The 26,506-nt window shown below is 48.2% G+C and overlaps 1 protein-coding gene and 1 long non-coding RNA gene across 3 annotated transcripts in view; both read right to left on the bottom strand.

Moving 5' to 3' along the window:
* LOC140694224 (uncharacterized) overlaps positions 1–11,271 on the bottom strand; it is a 41,739-nt gene extending 30,468 nt beyond the window's left edge. The window contains exons 1-4 of one of the 2 annotated variants that reach the window (XM_072957593.1): positions 11,012–11,271; positions 3,592–3,751; positions 2,915–3,188; positions 239–519 (exon numbers count right to left, since the gene is read on the bottom strand). In XM_072957593.1, the coding sequence (XP_072813694.1) occupies positions 239–519; positions 2,915–2,987 (354 nt within the window). In that variant the 5' untranslated portion in view covers positions 2,988–3,188; positions 3,592–3,751; positions 11,012–11,271. Of the gene's footprint in view, positions 1–238; positions 520–2,914; positions 3,189–3,591; positions 3,752–11,011 lie in introns of those variants that run through there. The other variant, XR_012069971.1, reaches the window with a different exon arrangement.
* An 18-nt stretch (positions 11,272–11,289) lies between these two features.
* Positions 11,290–19,422, bottom strand: LOC140694228 (uncharacterized). The gene is made up of 7 exons (XR_012069975.1): positions 19,263–19,422; positions 16,226–16,354; positions 15,750–15,882; positions 15,309–15,362; positions 14,838–15,032; positions 12,960–13,069; positions 11,290–11,564 (listed from the first exon to the last, which is right to left on the bottom strand). It is a non-coding gene; the product is annotated as an uncharacterized lncRNA (long non-coding RNA).
* Positions 19,423–26,506: the final 7,084 nt, after the last annotated feature.

The raw sequence follows: 26,506 nt of genomic DNA, 5'->3' as shown, positions 1-26,506 counted from the left end.
GCGGGAGAGGGGAAGCGGACGCCAGCCGCGGACTGAGGGGAGCCCGGCTGGGCCAAGAGGCGGCAGGGGCACACCTGGCCCTGGACAGCTGTGGCCGCGGCGCCGGGGCAGGTGGCGCGGGCAGAGGGGTCTGGCCCGAGCAATCCAGCTGAACACACGCTGACTGGCGCCCTGGGGGGCTGTGACACGCCGACCGCCCTCCCGCAGCCGCCTCACCCCTTTCCCGATATCCCCTCACCTTGCACTTCCACAGCCAGAGGCCCCGGCCCCAGGCAGTAGCCAAAGGCCTACAGGGCGACAGAGCTGAGAAGCCATTGGGGCCGATCCCCGGCTCGGAGCTGGAGCTTCCAACCCGCGGTCCAGCTGGCAGCAACTGCGCATGCGCAGGAGGGCCAGCGATCCGCTCTGGGTCCTGAGAGAGAAGGGGAACCGAGGGAGGGAGAATAGGGGAGGAGGAGGGGAGGCGGGGAAAAGTGGAGGGAGACACATGGACAGGAGGAGCAGAGGGAAGGCAGTTATCTGGAATTGGGAGGGGAGTTACAGAGATGGGGAGAAAGCGTTTTACCTCTTGTGGCACCCCGAAGGAGGCAGCAGTCCTGCCTATACACCCTTCTCTTACCTGTCATTGCCCACAGCTCATATTTTACGTCCCTGGCCCAGCCCTCCAGCTAAGGTCTCTTCAGAAACCCTACGGGTATCATACCCGTTGCCCCCACAAGGAGCTAGGTTTACTGTTGCTCAGGGAACCAAGCACCCGCAGGTGTTGTTTCTCAGAACTACCTTGGGAAGAGTACATATTCCCCTTTTACACGCTGGGAAACAGGCAGGCACGATCTCTGCCTTAGCTCCACTGTCCCAAATGTTGGGCTGGCAGGAAGCGGGAGGTAAAATGTCAGAGCCCCAGAAGGAGCAGACTGCCTGAGTGTTGGTGTAGAGTCCGCATCCCTCCTGGGTAAACCACACCCCAACCTCGGGGAATAATCAAGGGCTCACTGTAGGCCCCTGTGTGTGGGAGAGCTGCCCTCAGTCCCCGTGTCCAACTTGCTAGGTAGGTAGAAGTGTTATTGAGTCCAAATTCATTCTCCTCAGTGCAGGACAGGCCAGTAAGTTGGGAGACCATGTGTTGGGGCATGGAATAGCAAGTTTCTGTAGACCTAGATGGCAAACTAATGTCCTGGAAAACCATCTCCCCAAGTCAGAATTCAGGCTGCTTTCCTATGTGCTTGGTTTTTGCATACTTCTTGGTGTAGGAATTCCTTCTTGTTAGAATCCTTTGTTCTTGCAGCTATCTCCCTGGGTCAGATCCCTGTAAACCTCCAACAAAACAAACGTTATTTTCTATTCTGCAACGTGTTATCTTTATATGATTGGAAAAGTGTTAAATACCCTTAAAGGTCAGAGCCTTCAGAATAGGCTCTCCTGTATATTTTAGGCTCTAGGCAACATTGTTTTACAAGCAAGAAGAAGCCTAGGAGACAGAGCACATGGTTAAAGTCAAAGGAACAGATCTAATATGGAGTCAGATTTCCTCTTTTCTATTACTGTGGCAGAAGCCACTTGAGGATTTAAATCCCTTAAAGTTAAAAATAAGTAAAACTTTAAAGGAATTTACATACATTGGTGGGAACTTGCATAGCATATCTGGAAAAGCACACAAAGGATTGTAAACATTGGCATCTCCAGGGAGGCGTGTAAGAACAGAGGATGAGGGAAAACTTCTTTCACTTGAGTATTTTTTGCTCTGTTTGAATTTTTTTAACCATATGCATATATTTCTTTTTCAGTTAAAATAAATGTGTAATGGAGCAAAGAGTAACTAGTTCAGCAAATACAGCAGCCATAGACTCACTGAGTCATCATTTTCGATTTAAGCCAGGAAGCATTGATTGTCTCTCTCCTATGTGCCCAGTGCTGTTTTAAAACTTTTTTATATATTTTTTTTATAAAATAATAACATGCTATCCCTCACCCCTGCTCAGGGCTGGTGGGAAACCAACTGAGTTTTTATTGAGTTGTTTTCCAAGGAGTAGAGATGAGTTATAAACAGAACACAACTTCAGGGCAAAACAGGCGGACTGGTTTTCCAGCAGGCCAGATAGCGATGACGGGTTTTCAATAGAGGCGCACAGAGGCTGAGAGAGAAAGCCTCCAGGACCCTACAGAAAGCTGCCCACAGTGCCTTCTCCATGGCACTACTGAAATAGGAAAGAACAAATCTGACTCCATATTAGATCTGTTCCTTTGACTTTAAACCTGTGCCCTGTTTCCTAGGCTTAGTCTTGCTGTTTCTGCACCTTTTGTGAAACAATGTTGCCTAGATCCTGAAATATACAGGAGACCCTATTCTCAAGGCTCTGACTTTGAAGGATATTATCACTTTTCCATTCGTATAAAGATAACAAGATACAGAATAGAAAATAACATTTGCTTGTTGGAGGTTTACACGGATCTGACCCAGGTGAAGAGCTGCAAGAACAAAGGATTCTAACAACAAAGAATTCATACACCAAGTTTGCAACAACCAAGCATTCCCGCTTCCCCTTTTTAATATAAGAAGAGCCTGAATTCTGACTTGGGATGATGGTTCTCCAGGACATTGGTCTACCATCTTCTCCGCTGGCTTTACAAATTAAAGCCGCTATTTCTTGCCCCAAATCCTTGTCTCCTGATGTGTTGGCCTATAATGCACGAGTAGAACAAGCGTGGACTCGGAAACACAAACATACATTGAAAGTACGCATTTGGTATATTAAATGACCTGCTTCCACTCGTATTCCTGAGGTTTTCTTCTCTTGACCACTCCTACTATATTTATGAAAAACCTGTCATGTGGACACATTTCCTTCTCTAGCCACTACCCTTCCATGTAAAAACTGATGCCAAGAAGGCAATGGAAGTTGCTAGAAGGTATTACCTGGCCAAAAAAGAGCAGAAGTGGGTTCTGGCTGATGTTCAGGAGCAGGCCGGGGCACCTGACAAGATGTCATAAGTACGGATAGACAGCTGGGCACCAAAGGAGAAGCTTCTAAACTTCCATGAGGGACTTGGATAGGAAGGAACAGTCCCAGACTATAGCTCTGATCCCACCACGAGCTTCCTGGGCAAGGCTGGGCAAGTCATTTAAATTCTCTAGACCCGTGCTGTCCAACACGGGAGCCACCAGCCACATGCAGGATTATGATGTTATTCTGTAGCCAGACAGAATTATAAAAAAACACTTTATTGCAAAGGGTCAGCAGGTATAATATTTAAAAACATTATTGGTTATCTTGCCCTAACAAGTTATTTTTGTATGTCTAGCTTTCTGTGGGTTGTAATGCCTGCGACTAATGTTTCCCTTACAGTGAGGTATTTTGAAATTATAAGTTACTGGACACAGTACACTCATATCACAGTTGAAAAAAGCTGATCTAAATAAGCAAGGTGATCTGACTTAGTAGTTATGAGCAGGGGCTCTGGGGCCAGCCTGCATAAGTATTAATTCTCACTCTCCCTCCAGGGAGTTCTGTGTGAATCTTGGACAAATTACTGTTGCTGTTGTTGTTGTTGTTGTCATTGTCATTGTTATTATTTGTGCCTCTTTTTCCTTACCTTTTAAATAGCGAGGAAAATGTAGACTCTATCCCCTACAGTGTTGGCAGGATTAAATGAGTAAACGTCTGTGCTGCCCACTTCCCTGGGTTTCAGCATTCTCCAGGCAATCAGTGCAAAACGCAGTGGCATTCTCCACTGTCTTCGTCAGTCTGGGATTCTGTAACAAATTACCGTGTGTCGGGTGGCTTAAACAACCAGCATATTCCTTATGGTTTGGAGGCTGAGGCTTTCAAGGTCAATGTATCTGGGAGAGGATTGCCAGCTCGAAGATGGCTGTCTTCCCACTATCTTCATGGCCCAGAGAGGAGAGAGAAGCAAGCACTTTGGGGCCCTGTATAAGAACACTAATACCATTCATGAGGGCTCTACTCTCATGACCTCATTTTATCCTACTAATCACCTCCCAAAGGCCCCGCATCCCTATATCATCACCCTGGGAGATGAGGTTTCGACATATGGATTTTGAGGGGATGCATTCAGTCCACACATCGGCTAATTCTCCCAAACATGCAGTCATCAAACCTGTAGCTAATTTCAAAATAATGTTTATATCTCTCTGCCCATTTCCATTCCTACATCTACTAACACTGAAGCCCTGCTACATTTTATTTCTTATTTTCCTTGTGAGGTTTAATTGATTCCTCTAACTCCAAGGATTCGCTCACTCCAGTCTGCTTGACAGCCCTGCCAGGTAGGTCTTCCTTAAAACACCTTCCCACTTCACCTGGTTGTTTTTTAGGTGTAAATGTCAGAATTCTCTCCACACCCCATCCTAGACCTTGAATCCCTTACACTACCGCTCACTATGTTATTTTCCTATTACCACTGTAACAAATTCCCATAAGCTTAATAGCTTAAACCAGCACAGACTTATCAGCTTATGGCTGTGGATGTCAGAGATCCAACACAGTTCTCATTGGGATAAATTCAAGATACCAGCAGGGTTCCTTCCTTCTAGAGGGTCTAGAAGAGAATGTTTCCTTTTTTTTTTCCAGTTTACAGAGGTCACCCACCTTCCTTAGCTTGTGCCCCTCAACTTCCTCCATTTTCATGGTCAGCAGCCTTTCTGAACATTGCTCCATGGCTACCCCTCCCTCTGATTTTAAACTCAGCTGGGAAATATACTCCATTTTAAGGACCCCTGTGATTACATTCAGCCCACCTGGACAATCCAGACTACTCACCCTATTGTCTCATCTCAGGATCCCCTTGTCCCATCCCACTCAGGCAGTATGTATGTGGCTGTGACATTCACCTTGTGTAACATTTCCTCATGAGCAATTTATGGTTCAAGGCACTTATAAGTGACTTTTTGTTTTTCTTCCTTATCCTTTCTACATTCAGTTTGTCTGGTGAGATTATATGAATCCTTTTTATTTGTGCCCCTGCACTAATCTATAATAATGTATCATGGGTTTAAAGGCTAACTAATAGACAATTTAGGAGACAGAAATCCTCTAAGATTTTTAATCCTAAAATATCTGTCATCCCTTTTGCCATGTACAGTAACATGTCACAGGTGGCTTCCCTGTGGCCAGGGAGGGACATGATTCTGCCATCACACTCCCCTCATTCTCACCAATGTGCTGATCAACTAACCAAGGATCTATGCTCTCCAATTCACTCACTTCCTCCTCCTTTCCATTGACTATCCTGTTCCCACCGCTTCCTTCATTCACCACATCAGGATTTCATGACCACATTCTCCCCTAAATGAAATGGGTATCTTGCATCTAATGTCTGACAGCTGTTCTTATTGTATATGCACACACTGACCTACACATAATCCCGTCCATCTCTTTATTTTCCTAGAATCTTCCAGAAGAATCAGTTCCATGATGATGATGATGATACTGACAATGATGACAGGGGCCTCTCAAGGATTCTGATAAAGAGGGAATCGATAAAGGGAGGGAATCATTGCAAAATTGCCCCAGAAACAGGCTTAAAGGTAAATAACTCTTATAGTGTTTAATGAAATTGACTAATATTTAACTATTTTTAAGACTTTATATCACTGAATTTAAAATTTTAACGGGAATTTTCATTCACCACTAACCAAGATTCAACTCTGGGACCAAAATCTAAGGATTTCTGTCTTCTAAAAAATTGTCCACTAGCCTTTTAAACACGTGATCCTTTTAAAAAGTTTAGTGCTGGGCTGAAAATAAGCAGGATTCATATAATCTCACGAGACACAGTGAATGTGGAAAGACTAAGAAATAAAAACAAAAAGCCATTCATAACGTCTTGAACTTTACGTTGCTCACAGGAGAAAATGTTTGCCAATGTGTGTGTCACATCAACATGACGTCTGAGTGGGACGGGGAAGCTGATCTTCCTCATCAGTCATTTATGCTTATTTGTTAGATGCCAAAACAGTTTCCTCATTGAAATTGCTTCTAACAAGTATGGAAGAATTTAGTTTCTACCAAAAGCAGGCTAAACATTTTCCCCTGCTTTCAGGTCTCTGGACTGAATGTCCCCACAAGAAGGACATGATTATGTTTCATAGGGAAGTCTTCCTGAGAAGCAACAGGCTTTTCTAGGGCAGAACTGCAGGGCCCCCCATGGAGGGCTGGAGGAGGTCTAGAGGGGACACTGGAAAAACAGCAGGAGTGAATTCAGATACTGCTGCTCAGGTCGCCAAAGACAGCATTGCTATCTCTAAGGATATGACATTCTCCCAAATTTTCCATGAGTGAAGGAGCCTGTGAACACTAAGCAGGTTGTTAAGACACAGCAGCACATAATTTGCGTGACAACACAATTAGAGTATGATTTGATATTTGGAAAATAACTAGCCCATTGTTCTTTGAAACTGCAGCAGTAGCAATAGAAATAAAAAAGACTGAGCCGTCTTGGAGACAACAATCAATAAACAATTCTAAATCTGCAGAATTCCTTGACAATATTCAAGCAATGAGCTAGATGTGTGCTGCAGATACCTCTTACTGCAGGGCTCACTCCTGCAAAGCATAGAACTAGTTTCTCAGCACACAGAGGGAACCAAGTCAAGATTCCTAATCTTTTGAGATTTACTAAATGGCTGGAAAGATCAGACAAGTACATACAGGCAAATATGATTAAATGTAATCAAATAATATCAAATGTGATTTGAGCACAGACGAAAGAGAAATTCCTTTCACCTGGGATCTAGAGAGACTTCTTCAGAAAATGTGGCTTTGGAGACGGCCAAAGACATGGGTGGAATTTTGGCAGAACAGGATGTAAGGAATTTAAAAACTTATTCTATAATTCATATAAAAATTCAAAGGATCCCAAAAATCCAAAACAACTTTGAACAAGAAAAACAAAGTTGGAAGACTTGCACTATCTGATCTTCAAACTTTTTTTATAAAGCTACAGTAATCAGAAATTATGATGTTGGTGTAAAACAGGAAAATAGAATAATGGAACACAATAGAATGTTCAGAACTAAACCAAGACTTATACAGACAATTGATTCTCAAAAAGGATGCTGTGGAGAAATGATCTTTTCAGCATGTAGTGCTGGAACAATTAGATAGTGATACGCAAAAAAAAAAAAAATGAACTTTGATCCACACCTCACAAAATATACAAAATTTATCTCAAAATGGATCATAGATCTTAATAGGAAATCTAAAACTATAAAACAGCTAGGAGAACAAGCATAGGCTTAAGCTTTATGGCCTTGGGTTTGGCAAATTTTTCTTTGCTATGACACCAAAAGTATCATCTATTTTAAAAAGAAACTGATAGAGTGAACTTTATGAACATGAAGACTCTTCAATGCTCTTCTAAACACTGCTAAGCAAATGAAAAGACAAGCCATAGACAGAAGCTATTTGCAGATCATATATCTGATAAAGGTCTCTCTTTGTATCTGATCCAGAATAAAGAGGTCTCAAAATTCAATAATAATTCAAACACCTGAATGAATGAGGCCAGAAAACACACTTCAGTAAAGATATCCAGATGGATAATAAGCATATGAAAAGATGCTGATTAAAGGTGTCATTAGTCATTAGAGAAATACTTTTAAAAACCACAGTGAGATACTAGTTCACATACATACTAGAATGAATACAGTTAGAAAGACTGACCTTACAAGGTGCTGGCAAGGAAGTAGAGCAACCAGAACTGATACACACCACGAGGAATTTACAATAGTACAACCATTTTGGAAAAGTCTTTAACAGATTCTTTTAAAAAGGTAAACACCTATGTACCATATAATCCAGACATTCCTCATCTGGTGCTTTAGAAAGGAAAAGCATATGTCCATACAAAGACTTGTAACCAAATATTCACTGCTATTTTATTTATAATAGCACAAGTTGTAAATAACCCATGCATCCATCAAGAAGTAAATGCAGAAAGAAATGATGGTCTATACAAACACTGCTCACAATAAACTCTTCAGTAAAAACTCAGCACTAAACAATACTCTACTATAAGACAAATAAGCTATTAATACAGCAACACAGATGATTCTCAAAATAATTACACTGAATGAAAGAAGTCAGACAACATAGAGTAGATACTGCATGAATCCATTCATATAAGGATCTTGAAAATGCAAACCAATATGTTGTGATAGAAAGCAGATCAATGGTTCCCAGGGGAAGAGACGGGGAGGGAGGGAGGGACAACAAAAGTCAGGAGAGAAGCTTTGTGGGTGATGGGTATGTTCACTGTCTTGAGTGTGGTCATGGTTCCTTGGGGATATACTTACGTCAAAACGTATTAAGCTGTACACTTTAAACGTGTGAAAATTATTTTGCCAAGTATACCTCAAAGCTGTTTTAAGAAAAAAGGCACTTTAGTCCTGATCCACCTCAGCGCCTGATTGGAGTGACATGATCAGTCCCTCACACTGTCTGCCTAACGGGAAGGTAGAAAAGCTCTCACGGAAGATAACATGGATTTTTCATTTGCAATGTCTGCCATGTAATAAAGAATTTCTAGACATGCAACATGTCCAGACTATATGACAGATAACATGAGAATAAGGAGCATTAGACAAAGGATGCAAACCCCAGGTGATGTAGGCATCAGAGTTACCAATAAAGGCTATAAAATACTTTTAATATATTCAAGAAAATAAGGAAATGATGGGACAATAGATAACAGGGTAGAGACTTTCACCAGAGAAATATACTGGAATGTATTTTTAGGAAAAATCAAACTGATACTCTAGAACTGAAGCTTTCAGCTCTGGAAACAGGTAAACAGAGCTAATTAGGATCCCTTTTAAGTAAAACTTTCAGTAATTCTGGGTAAAATATAACAACAAATTAACACAGAGCTAACTATGGAGAGAGAAGTTCCCTGATGACAATACAAAGAGGACACTTAAAGCCCAGAGTGGTCATCTTGTGAGCTGATGCCACCGCACCCTGGAGGGAAGGGGTTTTCATCTGCACATAAATAGGGATACAATGTCCATGTAGGAAAAAGGGTCCATACCAGATGTAGAAGACTCTTCCTCTATATCTATATAGTCAGAGACAGACATGTAAAGTGGCAGCAGAGGTCACAGTGACACAGGGCCCTGGGCCAAGGAGTGTGAGCACCTCTGCAAGCTGGGAAAGGTAGGATGACGAATCCCTCCCAAGAGCCTCGGTGTGGAACTTAGCCTTGGCCACTCGTTGGTTTTAGCCCACTGACATTGACTTTGCACTTCTGCACCCTAGAACAGTGAGAAGATGAATGTGTATTGCTTTAAGCCACTGAGTCTGTGGTCCTTTGTTACAACAGCAATAGGAAAGGAACTCAGGAACCAATATGAACTTGAACCACAGGCTGCCTGCTGTGCTGGCAGGAAGTCCTTTGTCTCTGATCCTGGGGGAGTGTCCTGTCCTCTGGCAGCATCCACAAACTACCTCATGCTAACTTGGCAGTTTGCAGAGGGTTAAATCTTATCCCTGCACAGTTCTTCATATTTAGTTAATAAAAATGATGGTGTCATCATGGGTATTTTTCCATCTTTTAAATACCCTTCAGTCTTCTAATAAAGCTACTTCTAATTAAGAGACCGTGTAAATAGTTTTCAATCTTCATAATAAATAACTGTGGTTTTATCTGGTTACTTAAATTATGAATAATAATGTTCACATTTGTAAAAGTTACTAAAATCAACATTGTTTAATGAAAATATCATTTTGCATGAACATGTATTAACTACAAGAAATGTTCCATGCTTTCTTCTACGATTTACTGTTAGAGCCTTAAAGAATAATATTTCCCTCAAAAGATATTACGGCAAAGGGATTTCTTTTGGTGGAACTGTTCCGGCATCAAATCTGGTGCATGTCTCAGGCCACTGGCAACATAGAGATGATAGAAATTAGGAGGCATTATAAACACAGAATCATTTTTAAAGGAATTAAAAAAACTGGATGTGTGTAAACAAAGAATCAGAGAATATTCTGGTGTAATAAAAGTATTTTTCAGCTTAAGCAAGACATGGGGTGAATAAATCTGAAATGAAAAAACCACCCAGAGATTAGCAGCGAGTCATGCATGCAGTGTGAATGATCAAAACCAAGTTGTTTCCAAACCAGTGTGCAGGCTTGATGCCTTCATGAATCAAATCTGTGTGGCACCAGGCCACCTCGAATACATGTTGATGAGGTATTTATAAGCCCTTCACCATCCCAAATCAAAGCCCATGCACGAGCCACAAGACCATCACCTACACATTTGGAAAACACACAACATGGTGAATAGCGCTTTTCTTGTTCAGTAGCTGGTGGCAGCGAACTGTGAGCAGACAGAGATACAGGGACACAGAGGCACCTCCCCTCACTCAGCTGATAAACTTCCGTGCATCCCTGGGGACAGGATTGTCATAAAATGCACCATGGATTGATCCTCCTCCTAGGAAAGGAACCGTAGTGCTGTCATTAGGTTTGAGCAGGGGTGGGTGGAGGATCTCAGAAGAGTTGTTTCAGCACACCAATAGAATTCTTGGCCACCGTGACCACGAAAGACAAGTCCCCTGCCATCCCGGTAGGCACTTGGGCTCCTGACAAAAGCTGGGCTCAGTAAAGGGTTGAGTAGAAGGCACAGACCTCAGGGATGCCCCAGCAATAGGCAGGAGGTAGGGCCTGGTTTATACTGCTCTGGGTGTATCCCAGACTCATCCGAATACGAAATCAGAAATTTGCAAAACAGCAGAGCTGGGGTGGATCATCTACTCCAGACTCCTCACCTTACAGTTAAAAGGGTGGCAACCCTGACAGGCAAAGCAACGTGCTAAAGGCAGAGCGTGGAAGTCGCAGTGCCAGATGAAACGCAGCGTGCAACCCCCGTTCAAGGCCGCTGACTCTGATGACGGGGCCAAGGTTTTCAATGAGGAGAATAAGACAGTGTAAATACTTTGTTCCCCCTAAAACCCCAAATGTTTTTTAAAGGCACAAAAACTCACCTTAACTAGATCTCTTCTGAGGGAGCTCTCTTCTGCTTCTTCGTCTTTCTGTCTCCATTTCCCTCTCTCAGACACAAACACATTCAGTTTTGTGAAAGGGGACTTCCTTCCATACAAAGACAGACTTCACATCTTCAGAAAGATACCTGAGAAAGCACGTTTCTCAATTCAAGTCTTTGTGTGAGTTCTGGGCAACTGGCTTATTTTCTAGAACAATCGGTAGTTACAAAATCAGGAAATCATCTTCCACAAAGGCAGAGTTCTGGTCCGTGTTGATAAAGTTGGGGATGTCACATTTCATGAGTCTGTTCGGCTCCTCCTCTGGCCACCTGCTGCATCTGATGGCTTCCTGGAGCCGAATAACACTGTAAAGGGCTATGGTAGGGATACCAGCTTTGGCCTTGTCCAAGTGGTCCACTTCATTGATGTAGCAGTGAAAGAGGGACCTAGATTCGTCATTGCACTGCCAGAGAACACCTTGGGCAGCAGCGGTCTTCCAAAGTCTGACACAAAGCTGTTGAGTCTAAATCTCTTCTCGGGAGACTCTGCATTGCTACAAAGAAAACCAAAATAAAATATCGTTCACAGTGTTGCTCGGTGACCTGAAGAATCATAGTTTTTGCCATCTACTGAGAGTAAATCCCTGCACAGAGCATGCTGACATGCACTGGAATTGAAAGACATCACTTCTGAACACATACAATTAAACCCAAGGCAAAAGTCTAAAGTGAGGGCCCATGGACCATCCTAAAAAGACATCGTTCCCTGAGAATCCTCAATATTGGTGCCTCGCACACCAGTGTTTCTCCGTGGGACACTCAGATCTCTTCATCAGGATTCGTTAAAGTGCTTCTTAAAATGCAGAATTCTGGGGTGCACACCCTCAGAGTCTCCAGAGGTAGCGACTGGTAGTCTGTATTTTCATAGCCACCAGGATAACTAAACATGCTCAGGTTTAGCACCGCAGTCTACATCGGGTCACCTGAGCATCGACAATTCTGTCTCACGGGATGGGGGGTGCCATGTGTGTCAGGGTGCTGTCCTACCCATGTGTCTCCCCTGATTCTCAGAACTGACAGTGCTGCCCCATTGGGCACGAAATACCACCGTTTCACAATGCATACACAGGGCGCCCGACTGAAAAACAATCAGTGATAGGAGAGGGGACAAAACTCAGCTTCCTGTTACCTTGTTTCACTTACTGTGGGACGAGTGATCAATTCAAGGGTAATAAATCAGTGAATGAGTGAATAACATGACTCGCGTTAGTCCCACGAGTGCCTGGAAGAGCAAGCCTGGGCACATTGAGAACCATAACAGCCCATCTACTTAAATGTCATCCTCCACAGATCTATGTAAAGGTTACTTCCACCCAGGCAGTGACTCCAGAAGGGCAAGAATCATGTATGAACACACTCTCAAATCCAGAACAGAACCTGACAACAATTAGGCTCTGGAGTCTGTGTATAGCGAGTGTGGAATCTCAGTGATTCCAGCTCTTACACCTTGCCTTCCCATCCCACCACACACGATATGGCCCTTATGTCCAGTTCTCCCGGGGCTGGGGCCACGGAACCCATTTATAGGACTGGAAGAATCTGATCATTTAAACCATCCCCCAGATTATCATCAAGAGTCACCTGCATTTCAGGGATCAGTAATCCCAGAAGCTTTGCAGTTCAGGCAGCTGAGGGATTTTTATATCAGCTCTGTCTTCTACTGTGACTGCCTGGGTGACATCAGACAAGGAATTCTGAAAAGCCTGAACTTTTCCTTTCAGGAATAATCTAATTAACAAATCTCGTTGACCACTCAACAAATGTGATGTGAAGATCAATAATTTACACAGGAGTACAACATTCACTAGGTCGTGGATTTAGAATCAGAGGAAAATCATTTTAGAAAGATTGACAGAATGTAGCTTTAATGCGAATTTAAGTATTCTTACCTTTCAGTAAATCATCTTCCCCTACTTATCACTTCACCCAAGTTTAAAAGATGTCTGAGAACAGGGATGAGTGTGCCAGCAATCTGAGACCCAATAACCTAAAATGTCACCTAGGAAAAAGAGGGGAGTAACACATTTTTAAAAAGCATGGTGAGGATGGCGGGGCCATCCCCAACCCCAGACTAAGAAGCTCTGAGTAATAGCTTTCCTGCCTGCCTGGGGCATCAGCTGATGTGAAAATCCACCCAGAAACCTCACTGTCCAGCAGCTCTTCCATAACACAGGCTACACTTTCTCAGAATTAAGAATTGCGTCCAGTAACCACTTCGCTGAAGAATAAAGACAAAGGAGAACAAGAGAGTTCTGCCCCTCCCAAGGGAGAGCCCAGACCTCGGGCTGCATGCACTGCGCCCACCTCCCTGGAGAAGAATAAACTGGAGAAGGGCGTTCTGCGAAACTGCGGCAGCAAAGGTTGAGATGGGAACAAATTGACCAGCTGGCCAGGGACAGCCCCCTCCGTCGCTGCCTTGGCGGCTGCCTCAGCCCTCTCAGCCCATCCTGCCCACCTCCGGTGGCTAAGCTGTCAGAGAAATTGCTTTGCGACCTGGAGCAACAGAGGCTGCCCTCAGGCCAATCTGCGGAAAAGATGGGAGCTAAACCCCCAGCTCCCGAGCGGCAGGCTCCATACCCCCGCCAACACCCCGACGCCCCCGCACCCTACCGCAACCCCGGGGAAATATGACCCGAAGAAGTGTGACCTGGGAGCGAGGGGCAGCAGAGGCCGCCCCCACGTCAGGCCTGCAGAGAGATTGGAGCTTATCCTCCAGCTCTCCAGGGGCAGCCCCTGTCCTCTCCACCTCCTGATCTCACCGCGCCCACCTTCCAGGAGCAATCAGACCAGGTGTGGGGTGTCAGGCGAATCTTGCGCCAGAGAGGACGTCCCCAGGCCAGGTCAGGGGAGAGGAGAAGAAGTGGCCCCATTAGGCGGGGCAGCCAGCCGTCGCAACTGCCTCTGCCCCTCGACCACATCGGGCCCGTCTCCCAGGAGCAAGCTGACCTGGAGACGGGCATCCGGCTTCTTGGGCAGCAGAGGACGCCCCCAGGATTGGTCACGGGGAAGAGGAGAGCAAATTGACAGGCTCCGCGCTGCAGGTCTTCTACCCCCGCCATCGCCACCCCCGCACCTTAAAGGCACCGCCCAGGGCGCCCCTCCCCCAGCAGGCTGAGTGGGACAGGTGCGTCTGGTGACCTGGGGCAGGAGAGGCCACTCCCACACCAGGCCATCGGGGAGACGGGAGCCAATCCACCAGCTCCCCAAGGCAGCCCCTACCCCCGCAGCAGCCACCACTCTTGCCCATGACCTCACAGTGGCCTTCTCTAGGGAGCAGGCTGACCTGGAGATGGACGTCCGACGAACTTGGGACAACAGGGACCGCCCCCAGGGCAAACCATGGGGGGAAGTGGGAGCAAATGGACAAGTTCCATGGGAAAACCTGCCGCTGCTGCCACCACCCCCAAAGTACCAAGTCCAACTCCCAGGGTCAGGCCGACTAGGATACACGCGTCTCATAACACAGGGCAACAGCGACCGTCCCCAGGACAAGACGCGGGGAAGATGGGAGCAAATGGTCCGCTCCCCCGCTGCAGGCCCCCGACCACAGCCACCCCTGCACCCTGACTACCCTGCCTCCCGCCCCCAGCAGGCAAAGTGGGACAGGGGTGTCCCGGGACCTGGAGCAGCAGAGGCCGCCTTCAGGCCACGCGGTGCAGACATGGAGCTAATCCACAATCTCCTCCGGGGCAGCCTCCCTATGCCTGCAGCCACCACCTTACCAGCCCCCTGACCGCACCGCACCCATCTCCCAGGAGCAAGCTCACCTGGAGTCGGACCTCAGGCAAATCTCCGGCGGCAGACGTCGCCCCCAAGCCAGGCCGTGGGGGAGAGAAGAAATGGAGCAACTCCCTGGAACACATCCCCTGCCCCTGCCGCCTCCGCCGCCGCCTCCCAGGAGCAAGTTCATCTGGAGACCCGCGTCCCGCCTCTAGGGCAGCAGAAGCCGCCCCTGGCTCCGCCTCCGGGGAGAGCGGAGCGAATTGATCGGCTCCCCCGCGGCAGCCTCCCTCCCCCCGTGGGTCCCGCACCTTAACGGCCCCGCCCCCACTCCGCACTTAGCAAGCTGAGTGGGACAGGAGTGTCCGGCGACCTGGGGAAGAAGAGGCCGCTCCCAGGCCCAGCAGCCGGGACAAGGCAGCTATTCCACCCGTTCACCAGGGGTAGACCCGCTCCGCCCCTCTGCCGCTGCCACCGCCCTCTGACCTAACCGCCCCACCTACCAGGAGCAAGCTTACCTGGAGTGCAACATCTGGCGAATCTCCGGCGGCCAAGCCCCACCCCAGGCCAGGCTGCAGGGAAGAGAAGAAATCGATCGGCTTGCCCGGGCAGCCTCCCAACCGCCACCGCCGCCGCCGCCGCCCAAAAGCATTGCAATAGCCTACCGGGGTCAGGCTGACTGCAAGGATGTGCACTTGCCTTCTTATCCTGGCCAGGTCCCTGAGCACCTCCCTGCATCCCTACACTCCCTGCACCTCTGCACCCCTGCTACTCTCTGCAATTCTGCATCCCTCCACCCCCACATCCCCTGAAATGCCTGCGCCCTCCACAGCCCCTGCACCCCTGTCACCAGTTACACTTTTGCACTGCTTACACTCCTGCACCCCTGCATGTCCCACACACCACCTCTTGGGCCTTTGGCAGAGTCTCTGCTGTTAGACCAATGCACAGTGACTCACTCTTTGCCAGTATATGATGCATCAGTGGACGTCAGGGGTTGCCTGCAGGAAGGTACATGTTCCCGGTCACTAGCCTGGGCCACTAGGGTGATCTCTGTGAGGTCACCCAGGACGGGTTCAGAGATGCTGTTCTCTGGGAAGAGAGGAGTTGAAACCGGTCTTGAGGGCAGAGCTGTGCTCACCAGGCCGTCCACGCTTCATGTTTTACACAGGGCTTCGGAGAAGTGAAATGGATCCGGCCAAGTAATACCGGCCTGCTGTGAGCCCACCTCAGTCCTGGGCTCTGAGTCAGACCGACTGGCTCCCTCAATCAGGGCCCAGTTTGGGCACCTGAATGGTCCCTTTGAGGCATCCCAACAGTTCTCAGGATGAAGTCCGGCTGCTTCCACCCCATGGCCCTCCCTCCTACTGTGCTGGCCTCAGGAAGGTTCCTTATATGGGGAAGAAGGCAGCCCACACCCTACCCCACCCCTCACCTTTCTCTAACCCAGGCTGGTGCTCTCTCTGCCCCTCAGAGTCTGGGAAGCCATCCCTCTTCAGTTATGTCCCTTCTGAGATGGACTTGCTTCCACTCAATTCTAGGCGAGGATGCACCATGGAATGCACTGGGTAAGAGAACCAAAATAAATAATTTCTTCTGTGAGGTTGTCTGTTTATCTACTGGGGCTGGGCTGTGTGTAGTTTGCTACAGCTATTGGTGTGAGAGGCTAAAACAGCCTGTGTGTCCTTGTTTTCATCTCCCCGCTGTCTTTGGGTTTTCCCTAGACACTCCTGAGACATTTACTTCTGTTAGTATTATTCCTGTTATTACACACGGGCCCTACTGACATGGAGGTAAGGTGTTGGGGGAGCGGGACAGAGCAGGGCATCTGCAGTCCTGTGATTAGTTCTCATTGAGCCTGTGCCCTGAGCTGTGACCTCCACAAGTGTGTCTCTTTCCCCCCACCTCAATTTGGGTGACACAGAAGGGATTTCCCTCCTCCCAGGTTGGTTAGGCTCTGGTAAAATAATTTCTCATTAAAAAAACAAACAAAAAACAACTTCCCCCAATGAAACAGAATGTTCTGGGTGTATTTCAATACAGTTATTTTCTCCTCTCCAGGCAGGAAGCATGAGGAGTTATCCTCTGACCTTCATTCTGAGAACAGGACACGGTCCTGGATGTAAAATACATGAAAAAGAGCATGGGGCCCCTCTGACTGGCCCCCTGGAGTTGTCACACTCTGATTTCCCCACACTGAGCCTCCTGCTGGCCTCAGGGACCTGTTAAATCTGCCTGCCCCCGGGGTTCTTACAAAAGCAGGTTCTGCCTTGGGAGCTGTGACTCTCCAAGCCTGCCCGCTGTTCCCTTTGCAACCTCTCTGGGTTGGAAGCAGCTTTCCCCCTCAGTCTTCTGGGATCTAAGAAGAGCAGTGGGTTTGCAGCTCCCTCAGATCTGGTGTTATTTTCAGGACAGGAGGAAGAACTTCTGAGCTCCACACGAGCTGGACCAGAGGCTGGAATCCTCCCTTCCTCTGCCACCGTGCAATCAGTGGCTGTGGTTCTAGCCGAGTTTCTGAAGATGTGGACTTAAACACACATATCCCAGCCCCCACAGGAGCACACAGTCCCATAAATCCCCCTAGTTTCCACTGGTAACTATGGAGCCGATGGGGACACGGGTTTCGGGACCACAGAGGCCTGACTGCACGACGTGCTCCGTGGCCTATTTACGTGGTTGCTCCGGGCCTTGTCTGAAGTGGCTTGCTTACCACACCTGGTACGTGGGAAACACAAAATAAGTACTAGAACCTTCACTTTTTCTCCCTCCAGGGCCTTCAAACGTAGAAAGTAATAAGTGAACTCAGACAGCCTAGTCACCACAATGAGGTCCGTCCAGCCTGGCTCTCCTGAGTGATGGGCACTGACTTGCACTTTAACTCGGAACAGTAGAGGAACCGCCTTCCTCTAACTGGGCCTCTCCCCACACCAGGCACGCCCGCAGCTCAGACGGGGCCAGCTGCCCCACTGAGGTGTGTGCTGGTGGCTTCAGTGTGACCTGGCCCTGCCGGGACATGAACCTGCAGTGAGTGAGGTGGAGGGTCGGGTGGAGGGGGGTCCCTTCTGGGGTGGCAGGGGGCCCGGTAGCACCCCTCCCAGCCTGGTGCCTGGGGCTCCCTAACACCTCCTACAGCTCCTGGGTTGGCTCCGGTCCTGGCCACTCCACACACCCTCCCAGTATCTTTTCATTATGTCCCTTTTCTGCTTTTATCAGCGAGAAGTGGCTTCTGTTGCTTGTTCAGTGAAACAGTACATCGGGAAACCAGACTACTTCTAACATCAGTAAAATACCAACCTCAGCTCGCCGGGCAGACCGTGCAGCACAAAGGCCTGAACAGGGCTGTGCGAACGGCTTACGTGAAGGGTCCTCAGCATCTGTCTTCAGAGATACAGAAGCTGATGGTTCAGGTAAAACCTCAGGGTGGGATTGAGGAATCCAAAGCTGGTTGGTTTCAAAGGCTAATTGGTCAGACCAGACCCCTGAGCTGTGGTCAGAAGCCTGGCTCACCGTCATGCAGACTCAGCGCCCTAAGTGCCGGGTGGGGCCGGTGCTGTTCCCTTTGTAGGCTCTCGTTGGGGATTCAGTGTAGCCCCTTAAATACAGCAGAAATTCCAGCCCCATTAGCCCCCACCCTGAGTGTTCCATGACACAAATCCCGGGAGTGTTTAATTTTCATCTTTGTTTAGGAGGATGAAGGTGGTTCAAGAGAAGACATAAATTCACACTTAGTGACACAAGGTCACAGCCAGTACTTCCTCCACGGAGAGCTATGTGCTCCCACAGTGGTGGCTGGGGGCTGGGCAGAGACCCTCTGCTGGTCCCAGAAGGACTCGCTCCTCTGGCCACAACTCATGGGTTGGACAGCAGATCTAGAGGGTGACAGAGCATCTTTCCTGGGAATTTGGAACTGACACATAGAAATCAAGTTCACTCATCTGGAGTTTGGCGGAGGGGAGGGGCAGTGGTTGGAAATCAAATGAAACCAGAGCATGAGAGAAACTTAGAAGTGAAAGAGCGAGAGACAGAGAGACTGAGCTTGTGAGAGCAAATAGTCAGAAAGAAGGCAAACAATCAGGGGACAGAGGAATTCCAGCTCCTGACTGTCTAGTCTGTCCCAGCCCATCAATGACCCCGCGAGATGTTTAATAACATTCCAGTTTTGCAGATTAGGAAACAGGCTGAAAGAGGTGGGGGCTGGGTTTGGGTGCACAGTTAATTCAATTGCCACTGGACCCCACACTTCCCATTGCCTGAAGGCACCCTAATCCTCACTGGGACCCCTGTGGTCCCCTGACAGCCCAGCACCCTGATCAAAGGGACCCTGCGGGAGTGGGAACCCCTCTTGAGTGTGGAGAGTTCCCTGCCCCGAGATGCCATGCATCAGCAAGCTCCCGCTCACCCCAGGTTAACATCAGCCCAGCTGTACAGTCTCCCAACCCGCTTCCCTCCCTGCCAGGCACCCCCATCCTTACCACCGAGTGTACTGCAGGAATTCAGGCACAGGGATGCCCAAATCAACACGAGCCCACCGGCTATAGAAACAGCAGACTCCCAGCCCCACCTGGGTTGCGAGGGGACAGAAGGTGTCCTCAACTTTCATGTGTCTAAGACAATCTTCTTCAGCTGGAGGTTCTAGAGAAAAATAAAAGGTCCAAAACATAGTTCGGTGAGGAATTCCTCCAAGGACCTGACTCCAGTGTCTACAACCATGTGTACCTACCCCCGGAATTGGGGTGAAGGTGGATTATTGATCAGCACAACCCCTGGTGGCCCAGCTCCTTGGCTTGGCTGCCCAGAGGGGGCTGGGGGAATGGGTAAGGCCAGGGCACTCAGGAAAAGCACAGAGGACCTGACCTCTCCCTTCTGCACTCGTAAACCCTTCCCCAAATCTCAAGGCATTGGACAGAGATCCGCCACAATAATGAGATGCTCCCATCTCTTCACTCACTCCTGTCGGTTCACTTACATGCTGAGCATCCACTGGGTCCCAGGACAAGACACATAGAATGGCTGATGGGACAGGCTTGGTCCTTCCCCCTGGAACCTGTTCAATCTGATCAAAGAATGATCACTCATAAAGAGTTTCTCAAAATTATACAGAGACCAAAGACCAACTGCAGAGTGAACCAAATTTAAAAATATATATGAAGATCCCCCAGTCTCCCCGCCTAAGGTTAACAGCATAAAGCAAAAAATTCTTGCCTTTAATCACCAGGGAAGTTGTCACCCCCTCTCAGGTGGAAAGGAGAGTTATTCTTTGAGCACGTCACAGAAGTGCTCCATCGGATTGGACCAGGGCATCTACATTCATTCAGCAAATGTGTATAAGCTCCTACTACATACGGGAATCTCCTAACTAGACCGTTCCCAAGGCTCTCGGGCTTTATCAGTCAACAAAATAGACATGACTCCCCATCACTGGGGGCTCAGAATTTTAGCAGAGGAAACAGGCAGCATGTTGGGGTAGCAAGAGTTTGGATAAATTTTTAAAAAAGAGTGACATGAGCAAACTCAGGTGATGGCGGTGGGGTGGGAGGCAGGCAGGAGAGAATAAGGCAATCCTGGCAGATCTCACGGAGTAATGAACTTGAAGCAGAATAGATCCGGAGGAAGAAGGAAGAGCCAGAGCCAGAGGCCCCCAGAGTGAGGGGGAGAGTGTGGGCAGAGAGGCAGAGCACGCCGGGTCCTGAGGCCTTTGTGACGACTTTGGCTCCTAATGACATTGTGACCCGTTTAGTGAGTTTTGAGGGGAGGGGTGATGTAGTCCAACTTATGCTTTTGTGTTTGTGTTTTTTGGGGGGAAGTAATTTATTTATTTTAATGAATGTGCTGGTGATTGAACCCAGGATCTCAAGCATGCTAAGCATGCGCCCTACCACTGAGCAACACCCACCACCCCCAATGTATGTTTTTACAGGCTCCCTCTGACTCTGTGTGGATGAGAGATTGTAGGAAAGCAAAGATGGAAACAGAAGGCTATTGGTATCCAGGAAAGGCTGAAGGTGGCTCTTAGGAGGGCGGGGAGCAGAGAGCAGGTATTTAATTAAGACAGAATATCCAGAATTTTCTAACAAGCTGGATTTGCTGTCTGTGAGTGTAAAAGAAAGAGAGAGAAAGGACATGGTTCCAACATCTGGGCCTGGACAATGGGAGGGATGTCCTCTCCGGATGGGAAAGGGGATGGGAAAAGGTGGGGCTGAGCAGGTGGAAAGGGGCTGGTATCAGCTCAGTTCTTCAATGTCATGGTTAAGGGGTGTGTTACATATTGCCACAGAAGTGCCTAATAGGTAGAGGAATCTGTTTTCTTTTTCTTTTTAACATTTAAAAAATATAATTAAACATATTAATTGTATTATGTGAATGATTTGGGAATTTTGTTTCATGCCAAGTTATATGTTATATATAGCCAAATGGAGCATATATCAAAAAGGGGAGAAATGAGGGCTTTCACATAAACTGACTGTCCGTAACGTCGGTAAAATTTCAATAAAACCAGTCTTCAGGGCAAAAACCTCATCTCGGTGTTACATAAAAATAAATGAAAAACGACTATGTTGATGTACCATTATTTCATGTTTCATAATAGCCCCAAACTAACAGTGTTTAACTATGAGGCTTGTAGAAATACTATTCGCTTTATTCACATAAATACAGAAGTGCAGAAATGTTCTAAGGTAGAATTAGCATCTTAGTGGAAATAATACATATTTGAGCATTTTACATGATATATATGTACTGATTCAAAATTTGGAAAAGTAATTTCATAGTAGAACATATGTATGAATGTGAAAGCAAGATGAATGAGAGGAAAAGAATGTGATGTGAGTCTCAGGGATAAAGGCTCAGATGGAAAGGGGAAATCAGGGAATTTTGGAGAAATCGAGAAATTGATGGCATGCCAATTTCCAAGGCTGGGTTGCTTCCACCAAAGGAATAGCAGAGAGAGAGAGGAGAGGCCCAGGAACCCACCCTGGGGAACACCCACAGTATATGTTTGGAAAAAACAGGAGACATTGGCAAAGGACCAGCCAGCAGGCCAAAAGCAGAAACAGACAGAGAGATGGGCTGGAGGTTGAGTGAAGCAGGAACACGGGGTAGGAGGGATGGAAGAGCTGGGTCAAATGCTGCCGAGGGGCCAAGCATGATGAGGAGTCAAAATTGACCACTATATTTAGCAACATGGGGTCACTGATGGCCTTGACAGGGCAGTTTCCATAGAGCGCGGGATCAGGCGAAAAGCCAGAATGGGTGTAAAAGGGGATGGCTCAAGAGAAGATGCAGACAGTGAGTTTAAACAACTCCTTAAAGATTTGCTGCAAAGACACAGGGTGGCAATTGGTGGGGGTGAATTAGGGTCAAGGAGTGCTGTTGGTTTAAGAGGATGGACGTTTATATACTGATGGTGCCAACTAGCAGGAGAACAAAATAAATGAGACAGTGAAAGAGAGGATGGTTTTGGGAGTGACAACCCAGAGAAGATGGGAGGGATGGGGCCTCGGGGACTTTTGGAGGAACTGGCTTTCGATGCCACTTTTAATAAGCGGTGGGGCACCGAGAGTGAGGTCACAGGCATCAGAAGGCGAGCGGATGTGCTGGGAGTTGCTTGTGAAATTTCTCTTCTGTTGGCTTGTTTGCTTGTTCAAAGTAGAAAACTAACCTTACCAGCTGAGGAACAAGGAGGAAGAAAGAGTTACTGGAGCCATGAGCAGAAGATAAGAAAGAGCCTTCCAGGGAGAATGGGACAGTAAAAAGGGCAGGGGGAGGCGGGGGAGTGCGCTCCCAGAAAGTTACATTTTCTCTTTGACGTCCCCAAATGTGTGATGTGTTATTACCCTTCCTGCTGTCTACAAAATAAAAATTAATTATGGTTCAGAGGAAATGCTATTTCATTCTAAGAGGCTGCCTGTTTCTCAGGAATGGTCATCTTAAACTGCAAATATTACAAACAATGTTGAAAAGATGAACCTGTGTACCTAAAATCCCCTATTTTCTATTAATCTGTTTACAACTTAGTTCCCCTATCAATAACACATAACAAATACTGCCATGATGGAGGTACATCGATGCTTAAAAGGAAATGAGATCTGTATCCTTTTGCTAAATTCCATGGCTTCCTTAATATGCAGTTCCACTTGGAATTTAGGAATGTCTGGTATAAGAAGTGAGAAACAGTTTGAGAAAATCCCGGCTCAGAATCATACATCACAACCACATCTCACAAGTATATACAGCCGTAAAAAAGTTTAAAAGCAAAACTCCGTAACTACTCTTAAAGAACTTTGCAAACCTGGGCCTGCCAAGATGTTTCCAAACTGGAAAGGAACTCCAATCTCTTGCCTGGTACCGGACCAGAGGCTGGCCAGCCTTTTCTGTAAAAGCGAGAGAGTAAATATTTTCAGTTTTGCAGATCATTTTGTTGTAACCATGCAGGTAGGCAATAAGAAAGCTAAGAGCACTGGGAGATAGGAAACAAACGGGCATGCCCACACTCTCCCTTCCACTCAGGGCAGCTTCTCTGTGGTGGGGAGCTTTGCCACAATCACTTGCTTCTTTTTTCCATTGGTTTCTTTGTTTCCACCTTACTGCTCGAGCTCAGAACTTCAGGTGGGCCTGGTCCTTCAGCATCCATGCAGAGAAGGCTGAGTGGGGTTGGGAACCCCACCTGATGGAGAAGAGAGATTACTGGGAGGGACATTGTGGAGGCCACCATGACACGAGACAATCACACCTTCCAGGGTGAAAGGGAACGAAGACAAGGGAAGGACACAGTAGTGGGACCCCTAGGTCGCCTGCCAGGCTTGTTCTCCCTCCACGGCAACCATGGGGGCCTGGGGGGTGTTGGGCTTCAGCTACGGTGATTAGGATGAAGGGACTCAATATAAAGGACCCTCCAACTCCTCACTAGTTTCCAAACGCAGCCCCTCTAATTCCACCCTCTGAGTTTCTGGAACTCTGCTGGAAGAATACATGAGCAGGCCAGAACCAGAGCCCAAGCCAAACATGACAGGGGTCTCGTGGGGCTGTAACCCCATGCTCAGTGTTCGGGGACTCCTTGCAAATCTGCAGAAATCCCTGTTCCACCTCATTCCTGGGAGAAACCCCAGATCTCCTCCTGCTCTGTCTGTTCTTCTCTTGAGGCTATTGTCCTGGAGGGATGCTGAGTCCTTGAACCTGGTCCTCCAAACGTACATAAGCAGCCTGTTCAATAAAACAAATTATGCACTTTTTCACATTTGCCAGTTTTTTGATTCCAGAAAGGCTGTGGGACTCATTCTCACAGTCTCCTGTGCCCCCACCACATGGTGGCCCTCTGCTCATGTAAACACGATTTCCCACAACTGCACCCTGCCTTCCAGCTTGTCAGAGGGGGGTGTCCCACAAAGACACAGGTGTTTGTGAGGATCCTGTCCCCCAGCAGAAAGCCTGCTCCTGGAGCCACGGACAGGGATCTGGCCTCCTAAGCCGCTCAGCTCTAATTCAAAGCCTAAAGTGGGGGCCCCGAACATTGCTGAATGACTTTCTGAATCTCCTGGACTGGAGAGGACTGATTTTCTTTCCAGGAATGGAGGTAGCGCAGCCTCCATTTTCAGGGCTGACCTTGACGATGGATCTAGTTCCCCCGACTGCACCGCAGGAAGGAGTGGCCCTTCCATCCCACAGGTTGGAGACCCAACCCAAGGGAGTACTGAAGCAGTGCATTGCTGCCAGGTCCAGCATCCCTGCAGAGTGGCCTCTGCCCTTGAATGACCCCCTTCCCAGGGCCTTTCTTGCCCGGACACCACCACACCCCAGGCTGTGCCAGAGCTCTGGGGCTCTGCGTGTCCAGGGCACACAGGTGGCACCTGAGCCAGGTGTCCCCTGGGCCTCAAGGGAGAGAGGTCTGCTTCTGCATCAGGGGAAGGTGACCCCACAAGGCTGGCAGGACACTCTCAATATGGACCTCCAGGAGCCCTGGGAGCAGTTTCCCTGCAGGTGTTAAGAGCCATCATCAGGAGGGCAGGCCCCTCTTTGTGCAGACCATCCAGCAGTGCTGGGCCCACGTGCTGACCTCAGAAATCTACATGTCCCCAGGATACCCCAGGCAACCTCACAACTTCGTCACTTGGTGACCTGGGAACCACGAGCTCCTTGGCCATCCCATGAGGGTGGTCCTTGCAGGCATGGTCTCCAGGTTCTCCCGTTGAGAAATCCCCCTGGGTTTCTGTGGTCACAGAGCAGACACCAGAAGATTCTAGTCCTGCAGTGACCCCCACAGCAGTCAGCTCCCCTGTGCATGTCCAGGGACAAATGACAGCAATTTATTGCCAGGTACCGTGATGAACAAGGGGGTGGGATTCCATACTAAGTTCAGGATCCTGGTAACTCACTCTGCACCCCAAAAAGCTTCCATGAGAAATGTGTGTATTGGGATGTCTGTGCCCCTAGAAGAGCTGTTCCTGAGGGTTCCTGGGACCCTCCAGACCCTCTCAAGGTTCTCAGATCCTGGGTCTAAATTTCTATCTGCCTATTTTGGTGTACGGCCACCTGTGTCTCGTGGTCATGGGTCACTTTATTGCATGACTTGGCATGTTCTTAGTGCTCGTCCTCCACCCCTGCACTAGACTCCCAAGATGTTCCCACTGACCCTTGGCTCCCTGGGTGGCTCAGGGGGCCCTAAGTCTGCACCCTTCACTCTCCTCCTCTACCCCCACCTCTGGGGCCACCCCTAGGTGGACTTGGAGGTGTTTGTAAATGAGTCTTACACAAGGACATGTCTGGACAAAGCAGGACCCCACCCCCGGAAAACACACCTGCTCCCTTCTCAGAAGAGGACCCCACAGCCCCACATTGCCTCCCAGGGGTCTACTCAGGACACAGACCCCCAGTTCTGGGCAAGGTGTCTCCCTGGAATCCTTGCTTCCAGGAAGAGTCTCTCTGTCCTTCTTCAGAGTTTAGAGGTGTTCCCATGTCCCTGACCACCAAGATGCCCAGCACAGTCCCTTCAGTGACCTGGAGAGACAAGTAACTTATGTGGCCACAGGTCTCACAGGACACACCTGCTGGGACCCCAGGCTAAAGGGCTGTCCTTCTGCCTTCTCAGGTGTGGCTCCCGTGGTAACTTTTTGCAGGGGGCCCAAACGGGGAGTGTGGCCCAAAGCAGTTCATGGGGCTCTCTAGGCAGGGAAGACTTGGGCCAGGTGGCCTTGCCTGGTTTCCCTGCTGGGCCACTCTGAAAACCCCCGCTCCTCTGGCTGTGGCTGGAGGCCCCTCAAACCTCAGGGCGGGGCTCTTTCTCTCAGCCTCCACTGACTCCAAAGCCACGCTGGTGCTGGCGAGGGGAAAGAGCTTTCTTGCCTTCTTTTGGCCAAGTTGCCACAGGTGGATGCTGCGGGGAGCTGGACAGAGAGGTAGCACTTGCTCAGATGTGAGTGGTTAAGCAATTTGACACCCTGTCAACTAGTCTTAAACATTGGAATGAGGTCTTTCCCGGTAAAGCTGGAAGTTACTTTCAGTAACTTGTCTAAAGATTTCTCTTTTTTTTCCACTTAAAGACTCATAAAACCTCTCCCAGGTCATTCCTGGTATGGACCATTATCCAGGGATCAATCAGGAAATGCAGGAGGAGAGGGGTGGGGGTGGGGGAGAGGGGAGGTTAGATCAGAGCCCACGGAGAGGAGATGCCCCTCCCAGGAGCCTCACACTGGGCAGTGGCTTCTGGCATCCAGCTCTCCTGTTC

The sequence above is a fragment of the Vicugna pacos genome, unplaced genomic scaffold (genome assembly GCF_048564905.1).
Source record: "Vicugna pacos unplaced genomic scaffold, VicPac4 scaffold_20, whole genome shotgun sequence".
NCBI classification, from domain to species: Eukaryota; Metazoa; Chordata; class Mammalia; order Artiodactyla; family Camelidae; genus Vicugna; species Vicugna pacos.
This window is presented reverse-complemented; position numbering and strand designations above follow the sequence as displayed.